The sequence below is a fragment of the Leptodactylus fuscus genome, chromosome 5, assembly GCF_031893055.1.
Source record: "Leptodactylus fuscus isolate aLepFus1 chromosome 5, aLepFus1.hap2, whole genome shotgun sequence".
NCBI classification, from domain to species: Eukaryota; Metazoa; Chordata; class Amphibia; order Anura; family Leptodactylidae; genus Leptodactylus; species Leptodactylus fuscus.
This window is the reverse complement of record NC_134269.1, coordinates 1,904,574-1,915,224: the sequence shown is the minus strand read 5'-3', so window position 1 is coordinate 1,915,224 and position 10,651 is coordinate 1,904,574. Positions and strand designations below refer to the sequence as shown.

Below are 10,651 nucleotides of genomic sequence, written 5' to 3'. Positions count from 1 at the left end.
ATGTACATATGGGGTTGTGTATAGAAACTTGTCATACACAAACAATCGTGAGAAAAAGTCCAACCCTATTGGATTCTTTGGATGTACGCATCAGAACATAATAAAAAAAAATCATCTGGTACATAGAAGGTGTAACATTTGGTAAATCCTGTTGCAGAAGAACAACAAAAACATTTCACCAGTTCACGATTCAACAAAATTGGATCAAAAATGGAAAATTGTGAGTAATAAGAAAAACTAAGTGTCCCCCATGAATCCATGACTTGTTGAACCACCTTGAGAAGGGTAACTTTAGGTCATGGTTTTCTCTGTGACTTTATCAGGCTCTCGCATCACTTTCATTTTTGGTGTTTTTTATATCCTGAAGACAGTAGAGGAGACGGATGGATAGAACTGCAGGAATAGACAATATACAAGGTTTATAAGGAGTCTACAGCTAATCAGTGACTTTGTTTCAATGTGCAGTATATAAAATGGGAGCACTGAAGTCAAATCTTTCCTCTTAAATTCTCACAATGTCTGTATACAATGACTCCACAGTGTTTGAGTTTATACTTTTGGGGTTTCCCGACCTTCACAATTTTTGGTTGCTTGTGTTCCTCGCTCTGCTCATTGTTTATGTGGTCACTTTGCTGGGGAACGTTCTCATTATTGGATTGGTGTCCTCTACTTCTCAGCTACAATCCCCCATGTACATCTTTCTCACTCACCTTTCCCTCTGTGACATCCTGATCAGTACAAATATTGGTCCGAACACCCTGAAGGTCATTGTATGGGGGAAATGTTACATATCTCTTCTGTCTTGTGAAATACAGTTATATTTTTTTGGTTCTTCCGCACTTATAGAATGTTCTCTCCTCATGGTAATGTCCTATGACCGATACTTGGCCATCTGTGACCCGTTGCATTACTCGGCCATTATGAACCAGGCTCGGCCTCATGGTTTGGCCATGATATGTTGGGTTATCGGTTTCCTTTTGGCAATGATCATCGAAATTCTTATATCTCAGTTAGACTTCTGTGGCCCCAACACCATTGACCATTTTTTCTGCGATCTTGCTCCAATTCTTCAGCTTTCATGTTCGGATACAACAATTGTAGAAGTCCAGGTGTCTGTCTCAGTCATGTCAGTTATCTTCACGCAGTTATTATTTGTTGTAGCGACTTATATCTGCATATTCATGGCCATCTTAAGGATCTCTTCCACCCTTGGCAGACAGAAGGTCTTCTCAACCTGCAGCTCTCACCTTATTGTTGTGTCCACTTATTATGGGACACTTATTACACTTTATGTTGCACCTTCAAGAAGATACTCCCTAAACATGACTAAAACATTTTCACTACTGAACACTGTTGTCACCCCGCTGTGTAACCCCATCATCTACACATTGCGGAACAGAGAAATCAGAATTGCTATAAGCAAAAATATTTTTCAAAAGAAACTTTTAAGAGTCCAGAGACAGCCAGGAGCCCAATAGAGAGAGGTCTCATATACACTCATATACACAGTGTCAGAATTGATGCTGATAACAGAATTGAGAACAGGATTGTTTTACATCATGAGTTTGAAGATGATGTTGCGATTACACTACCGTTCAAAAGTTTCGGGTCACTTAGAAAATTCCTTATTTTTTAAAGAGTTTTTTTTCAATGAAGAAAACATTAAATGAATCAGAAATCCCCTCTATACACCGTAATGTGGTAAATGACTATTCAGCTACAAACATCTGGTGTAATAGAATATCTACATAGGTGTATATTTGCCCATTCCCAGCAGCCATCACTCCAGTCTTCTAATGGTACATCGTGTTTGCTGACTGTGTATGAAGTCTAATGGATGGTTAGTAAACCCTTGTACAAGTCTGTTAGCCCAGCGGAGAACAGATCTGCTGCTTAGAGAAGCCATAAAACTGAGTTGTCAATCTGAGCATTATATTTGTTGGTTCCATTAAACTCTCAAAATGGCCAGAAAACAGAATTTTCATGTGAAACTTGACAGTCTGTTCTTGTTCTTAGAAATGAAGGCTATTCCATGTGAGAAAATGCCAAGAAACAGAAGATTTCCTACAAGGATTTGTACTACTCCCTTCAGAGGACAAACAGGCTCTAACCAGAGTAAGAAGATAAGTGCGAGGCCGCGCCGCACAACTGAGCAACAACACAAGGACCTTACTGTCTCTAGTCTGAGAAATCGGCGCCTTGCAGGTCCTCAACTGGCAGCTTCATTACATAGTACCCGCAAAATGCCAGTGTCAACGTCTACAGTGAAGTGGAGACTCCGGGTTGCCGACCTTCAGGGCAGATGGGCAAAGAAAAAGCCATATCTGAGACTGGCTAATAAAAGGGAAAGCTTAACATGGGCAAAAGAACAAAGACATTGGACCGAGGAAGATTAGAAAAAAGTGTTACGGACAGGCGAATCGAAGTTTGAGGTGTTTGGATCACACAGAAGAACATTTGTGAGGCGCAGAGCAACTGAGAAGATGTTGGAAGAGCCTGAGGCCATCTGTCCAGCATGGTGGAGGGAATGTGATGGTTTGGTAGAGTGGGAGATTTGTACAAGGTAAAAGGGATTGGGAATAAGGAAGGCTATCACTCCATATTGCAATGCCATGCCATACCCTGTGGACAGCGCTTGATTGGAGCCAATTTCATCCTACAACAGGACAATGACCCAAAACACCCTCCAAATTATACAAGAACTAGTTAGGATGGAAGCCGGAAGCTGATATTATATCTGTAATGGAGAGGCCAGCGCAGTCACCAGATCTCAGCCCCATTGAGCTGTTGTGGGAGCAGTTTGACCGTATGGTACGCAAATAGCGCCCATCAAGCCAATCCAACTTGTGGTGGGGCTTCTGGAAGCATCGGGGGGAAATTTCTTCAGATGACCTCAGCAAATTACCAGCTAAAATGCCAAAGGTCTGCAAGGCTGGAATTGCTGCAAATGGAGCAAAGTGTGAAAGAGAAAATTATTATTTCAAATAAAAATCATTATTTCTAACCTTGTCAATGTCTGGACAATATTTTCTATTCATTTTGCAACTCATTTGATAAAGAGAAGTGGAAAATACAAAATTGTCAAAACTTTTGAATGGTAGTGTATTTAGCTCATTCTTCTCAGTCACAGGAGAGTCCTGTGCCGCTCATGGTGCCGTAGCGGCCAACACTTCCACCACTCATCCAGACAAATCCTGCAGCCTCGTCCATCACATTCTATTGTACCCAAACATCAGGGTCACCCACATGTGCGGGATTGTGCTCGGGAGAAATTGCATTACAGAGCAGATAGGTATTGAAGAGTAGTAATCCGGGGTGCAGCGTGAAGTGTAGATCACAAGGTTAATACAGCAACGGAGCAGAAACAGTCTGGGAAAGACAGTTCTGAGGAGCAGGAGACTGGAAGAAGTCACAATACTCAAGAAAAGGCTGTACTGCCTCATGAGTATAAATAGGCCCAAACAGAAAACAAGATGGTTTCACATTGGTGCAGATTGGTCATCTTAGTTAAAGGCAATTCCTAGGATCAACACAACAGCCTTCAGTGGTGAGGAGTGGGAGTGCAACACAATATTTCAGGGAGGGAAAAACAGCGGCCACTGGTGGTAGATTAGTAAAATACACAGGATTTGGACACAATATGTCACGAAAAAACAATCTCAAAATCCCTTGTGTAAGTTGCAGCATCCTAAAGTTATTGCCACATTAGTCAGTTTTAAAACATTGCCTGATCCTTAAGGGGTTAAATTTAGTGTCCATAAGGTACTCAGCTCGAGCCCCAAGTACTGAGGATTCAAAACTGTTTGGGGTTAAGTAATGAATTATTGATGCAGAATTTGATATGTTCAAAAACATCGGGGACTTCATCACTTTGTGTGTGGGATTAAAACTATGGTTAGTAAATTTCTCTCTCCCTGGCTTAGGAAGAGTCACCGGCCGGCCAGGGAGAAATAACAGACACGGCAATGGAGATGCTGTCTCAGGGTTGCGACCTCTGGCAAGTGTTTGTTTATAGTAAAGTCCTGAGGCCCCGCCTCTAACTATAGCTTAACCAATCCTATTTACACTTACATGGGAGCTATAGATATGGTAAAGAGATGGTTTCTATCTTAGCGCACATGACTATTAGATCAGTTATTAATATCATTAGATGTATCTTGGAAATATCTTTTTAGTAGCTGGACAAGATGATGAGCTGTATATATATCGGAACAGGACATATATAAGATTTAGCAAAGCGGGTTCAGTTAATGATCCATCAATGACCTCATCACTTCATTTCTTTCACAGACCGGTTGGAAAAATGGATTTAGTTCTCAACAACATCTGAAGTCAGCGGAGACCTCGTGTGCACAGTAACCCATGCTAGAAAAAGGGGTCACACTTAGATCATGAGACTTACTGAAGAAGGTAAAAAACAGGATGATGAAAGACACTGCGAGTAACCAGCTATTAGTAATGAGGGTATCAGACAATATAATGTGTCAATCACTGGAGCGTCTCTATAAATCCCAATAAATGAGATATAGATATCCAGTGCACTGTGTAATAGATTTTTTTATTTTTATTTTTATTTTTTTTATTTTTTTTTGGGGGGGATGGGTTTGCAGATTGTGCTCTGTTTTTTTGGGAGTCAAAGTCAGAAGTGGCTTGAAAAGTAATGGAAACTATAAAGGAATCGCTTACACATTTCCCTTCTGGTAAATCCACTCCTAACTTTGGCAAAATCTGCAACAAAAAATTCAGCATTTCCGCAATATGGGGCCATATCCTGGCATACTATATGGTAATCTTAATACATTAGCCCCATAGTGGTTGATAGGCTCTGCATATTTAATTAAAAATGCAAAATTTACATAAAATTAACAAAAATCTGCAATTTTCCAAATGCAAATTATTATTATTATTATTATTATTATTATTATTATTATTATTATTATTATTATTATTAATTATTATTATCATCATTTATATAGCACCATTAATCCCATGGTGCTCTGTACATTATTATATTAATCCCATGGTGCTCTGTACATTATTATATTAATCCCATGGTGCTCTGTACATTATTATATTAATCCCATGGTGCTCTGTACATTATTATATTAATTCCATGGTGCTCTGTACATTATTATATTAATCCCATGGTGCTCTGTACATTATTATATTAATCCCATGGTGCTCTGTACATTATTATATTAATCCCATGGTGCTGTACATTATTATATTAATCCCATGGTGCTCTGTACATTATTATATTAATCCCATGGTGCTCTGTACATTATTATATTAATCCCATGGTGCTCTGTACATTATTATATTAATCCCATGGTGCTCTGTACATTATTATATTAATCCCATGGTGCTCTGTACATTATTATATTAATCCCATGGTGCTCTGTACATTATTATATTAATCCCATGGTGCTGTACATTATTATATTAATCCCATGGTGCTCTGTACATTATTATATTAATCCCATGGTGCTCTGTACATTATTATGTTAATCCCATGGTGCTCTGTACATTATTATATTAATCCCATGGTGCTCTGTACATTATTATATTAATCCCATGGTGCTCTGTACATTATTATATTAATTCCATGATGCTCTGTACATTATTATATTAATTCCATGGTGCTGTACATTATTAGATTAATCCCATGGTGCTCTGTACATTATTATATTAATTCCATGGTTCTCTGTACATTATTAGATTAATCCCATGGTGCTCTGTACATTATTAGATTAATCCCATGGTGCTCTGTACATTATTAGATTAATCCCATGGTGCTCTGTACATTATTATATTAATCACATGGTGCTCTGTACATTATTAGATTAATCCCATGGTTCTGTACATTATTATATTAATTCCATGGTGCTCTGTACATTATTAGATTAATCCCATGGTGCTCTGTACATTATTAGATTAATCCCATGGTGCTCTGTACATTATTAGATTAATCCCATGGTGCTCTGTACATTATTAGATTAATCCCATGGTGCTCTGTACATTATTAGATTAATCCCATGGTGCTCTGTACATTATTAGATTAATCCCATGGTGCTGTACATTATTAGATTAATCCCATGGTGCTCTGTACATTATTAGATTAATCCCATGGTGCTGTACATTATTAGATTAATCCCATGGTGCTTTACATTTGGGGGTTACACACAATACACAGAATATACAGGTAGATATAATACTAACAGTGACTGGCACAGTGGGGTAGAGGGCCCTGCCCGCGAGGTCTTACAATCTATGGGGAAAGGGGTAGAGACAGAAGGAGAGGAGGGAGGCTGTACAGATGGCGGTGCGGTGATAGTGTTATTGGAGGTTGTAGGCCTTCCTGAATAGGGGAGTCTTCAGGGTCTTCTTGAATCCTGTGATTGTGGGGATCAGTCTTATGTGTCGTGGTAAGGAGTTCCAGAGTATGGGGGATGCACGGGAGAAGTCTTGGAGACGGTTGTGTGAGGAGCGGATGAGAGCGGAGTAGGAGGTCATTGGAGGATCTGAGGTTATGTGTGGGCAGGTAGCGGGAGATTAGTTCAGAGATATATGGAGGGGACAGGTTGTGGATGAGGTCAGAGATATATGGAGGGGGCAGGTGAGGATGAGGTCAGAGATATATGGAGGGGACAGGTTGTGCATGAGGTCAGAGATATATGGAGGGGACAGGTGAGGATGAGGTCAGAGATATATGGAGGGGACAGGTGAGGATGAGGTTAGAGATATATGGAGGGGCCAGGTGAGGATGAGGTCAGAGATATATGGAGAGGACAGGTGAGGATGAGGTCAGAGATATATGGAGAGGACAGGTGTGGTCAGAGATATATGGAGAGGACAGGTGAGGATGAGGTCAGAGATATATGGAGAGGACAGGTGTGGTCAGAGATATATGGAGAGGACAGGTGAGGATGAGGTCAGAGATATATGGAGGGGACAGGTGTGGATGAGGTCACAGATATATGGAGAGGACAGGTGAGGATGAGGTTAGAGATATATGGAGAGGACAGGTGAGGATGAGGTCAGAGATATATGGAGAGGACAGGTGAGGATGAGGTCAGAGATATATGGAGGGGACAGGTGAGGATGAGGTCAGAGATATATGGAGGGGACAGGTGAGGATGAGGTCAGAGATATATGGAGGGGACAGGTTGTGGATGGCTTTGTATGTTAGCGTTAGTAGCTTGAACTCAATTCGCTGGGCTATAGGTAGCCAGTGGAGGGACTGGCAGAGGGGAGCAGCCGATGAAGATCAGGGAGAGGTGAATTAAATGAGCAGCGCAGTTTAAGGTGGACTGGAGGGGGGCGAGGGTGTTAGCTGAAATCCCGGTTTATTTCTGGTTTATCGGGAATCGTCCTTTAGAAGTTTTTTTTTCTATAATTTATTTTATTATTATTTGTTATAATTACTTGTTATTTGATGAGATTCTTTCTGTTTTCTATGACATATAAGTCTTTCTGGCGCCCACACGTAACATTGTTATAGAAATCTCCACTGCGGGGTCTGTATAAGATACATTGCTCCAGTCTGCTCCTTGGCTCTTCTTGTGTTCTGCCAAGTCTGTGATTTATCGACAAGGATTGTGGTGAGATATCTTGTTTTCAGGATGGTTTCCATTAGACGTTATGTAACTTTATATGAAGCTCTCTCATATCTAGCATGTTTCTCTATGGGGCATGTACAATTCTTGTCTGAGTCAGTAAATGAATAGAGTGGCCTAGAGCCTTGTATTGGCCATCGGGACTATCACTCTATGTTACTGCGCCAGTGTTGGGCTTCATACACAGGAATCTGCCATGTACATGATCCCATAGACTGTAATATTTGCCTAAAGTCAATTTTAACTTGGAGATCTTGTGTCCTGTAGACAATATGATAAAATTGAGACCAATCCTGTGATTTAGAGGAGAATAAAGTCATTTTGTTTAGCGCTGAGTCCACATTACTTAGAAATTCATAGCTAGGGCTCAGTGGACTTCTTAGGGTAATGTTGCAGGTTATTTCTGTATGGGAATTTTTTCTACTTTTTCTTTTCAAATTTTCCTTTTATTAAATTTATAGGAAATGGGGGAAAAAAAAAAAAAATCTTCTCCTTGGATTTCCAGGTCTATATAGTGTCAGGATCTTGTTATTTCTTCTCATCCTTCTGAGTTACTGTGTGACTATATGTGGGAACCTCATGGTCATCACCCCACTACTAGAGAGGATCCTCCGCTGGTCCATGTACGTCTTCCTGACACAGCTCACCACCTCCGACATCCTGACAACCTCAGACATTGTCCTGAACCTGCTTCATATCCTTAACAATAGCTCCCCTACATCTATTTTGGGATGTATCACACAGTTCTCCTTTTGTTACCCTGAGTGTGCAGAATGTTTCCTACTGACAGTGATGTCCTATGGCCGATATCTGGCCACACGTGATCCCCTGGTTTATCTTTCTACGGTTTGCCTGAAATCTTTATTTCCGGGGTTAGGCTTTACTGCAGCCTCAGTTATACCGATATCTATATCTCAGCTTCCATTGTGTAAGTCGAACGCCATATTACAGACACTATTGGATGCGTCACCTGCTTTTCTTTTACTTCTTACCCCATTTTTAGTTATCAACATTATATTGTAGACCCATTGGTGTTATATTGGAGAGGGGAAAAGGATAATTTGAAGAAATATTTGCACGGTAAAGGATACCACAGTCATTTCTGCAGTGAATATTTCCGTACCCCGGACCTGGATCGGTAGAAGACACAACTTATCCGGAAAGATACACAAATGTTTTATGTTCCATGTTTTTGTTCATTATTTCACTAGATTGTGAGTATTTGGCCCATAACATTATTACTTGTTATACATCGCTCTCCTCTTACATTCCCACAATGTCCGGATACAATGACTCCACAGTGTTTGAAATTTTACTTTTGGGATTTCCCGACCTTCACAATTTTTGGTTGCTTGTGTTCCTTGCTCTGCTCATTGTTTATGTGGTCACTTTGCTGGGGAACATTCTCATTATTGGATTAGTGTCCTCTACTTCTGAGCTACAATCCCCCATGTACATCTTTCTCACTCACCTTTCCCTCTGTGACATCCTGATAAGTACAAATATTAGTCCTAACACCCTGAAGGTCATTGTATGGGGGAAATGTTACATATCTCTTCTATTTTGTGAAATACAGTTGTATTTTTTCGGTTCTTCCGCACTTATAGAATGTTCTCTTCTTGCCGTGATGTCCTATGACCGATACTTGGCCATCTGTGTCCCGTTGCGTTACTCAGCCATTATGAACCAGGCTCGACCTCTATATTTTGCTACAATATGTTGGGCTGGCAGTTTCCTCTTGTCGATGATTGCAGAAAGTCTCTTATTTCGATTAGACTTCTGTGGCCCCAACACCATTGACCATTTCTTCTGCGATCTTGCTCCAGTTCTTCATCTTTCGTGCACAGACACAAAAATTTTAGAAGTCCTGATATCTATTCTAGTCATGGCAATTGTCTTCACGCAGTTGTTGTTTGTCGTAGCGACTTATATCTGCATATTCACGGCCATCTTAAGGATCTCTTCCACCCATGGCAGACAGAAGGTCTTCTCAACCTGTAGCTCTCACCTTATTGTTGTGTCTGCTTATTATGGGACACTTATCACAGTTTATGTTGCACCATCTAGAAGATACTCCCTAAACCTGAGTAAAACATTTTCACTCCTGAACACCGTCATCACCCCGCTGTGTAACCCCATCATCTACACATTGCGGAATAGAGAAATCAGAATTGCCATAAGCAAATCTATTTTTCAGAAGAAACTTTTAAGAGTCCAGAGACAGCCAGGAACCCAATAGAGAGAGAGGTCTCATATACACTCATATACACAGTGTCAGAATTGACAACAGGATTATTTTATATCATGAGTATGAAGATGACGTTGCGATTACTTAGCTCATTCCTCTCAGTCCCAGGAGTGTCCTGTACCGCTCATGGTGCCGCCACTTCTCCAGACATGTCCTGAAGCCACGTCCATCACATTCTATTACACCCAAACGTGGGGGACTCTAGCATAATTCCCTTCAGAACTGATGGGGTCCCTAAAAGATTAGTTTGGGAAATTTTCTTGTAAATCTCGAAATTGCTGTTGCACTTGTAAGATTTATAACGTCCAAAATACATTACAGGACGAATAAAAGATGAGATATAAAGCAGAGATATGGTGGACAATATTTATTCATGTATTTTACATTTTGAAAATTGTGATTTTTTTTCCAAATTTTCCTCAAATTGCCTATTTTTTTAATAAATAAATAAATACAAAAATATCGATCAAGGTTTACCGCTAACATGAAGCACAATGTTACAATACTGCTATACACGGCTAGAATCCGGTGGCCAGATGGAATAAGCCAAGAGTAGATACGTATTGAGGAGTAGTAGTCCAGGGTGCAGCCTGAAGTTTAGATCACAAGAGTAATACAACAAGGAATAGAAACAGTCTGGGAAAGACAATTCTGAAGAGAAGGAGACTAGAACAAGTCACAAACCTCAAGCAAAGGCTGTACTGTACTGCCTCATGGGTATATGTGTATCTGATCCTCTGATGTGTGCTGAGCTGTGTATCTAATCCTCTGATGTGTGATATTGTGT

At 40.2% G+C, this 10,651-nt stretch overlaps 2 protein-coding genes across 2 annotated transcripts; both read left to right on the top strand.

Moving 5' to 3' along the window:
- The first annotated feature begins 515 nt into the window (after positions 1-515).
- LOC142204241 (olfactory receptor 11A1-like) lies at positions 516-1,478 on the top strand. The gene has a single exon (XM_075275552.1). It carries the CDS (start codon positions 516-518, stop codon positions 1,476-1,478), a length of 963 nt encoding a protein of 320 aa, XP_075131653.1.
- Positions 1,479-8,195: 6,717 nt separating this feature from the next.
- On the top strand, positions 8,196-9,855 carry LOC142204240 (olfactory receptor 5P52-like). Its single transcript, XM_075275549.1, has 2 exons — positions 8,196-8,436; positions 8,828-9,855. The coding sequence occupies exons 1-2, from the start codon at positions 8,196-8,198 to the stop codon at positions 9,853-9,855; spliced, it is 1,269 nt and encodes a 422-aa protein (XP_075131650.1).
- The last annotated feature ends 796 nt before the right edge of the window (positions 9,856-10,651 follow it).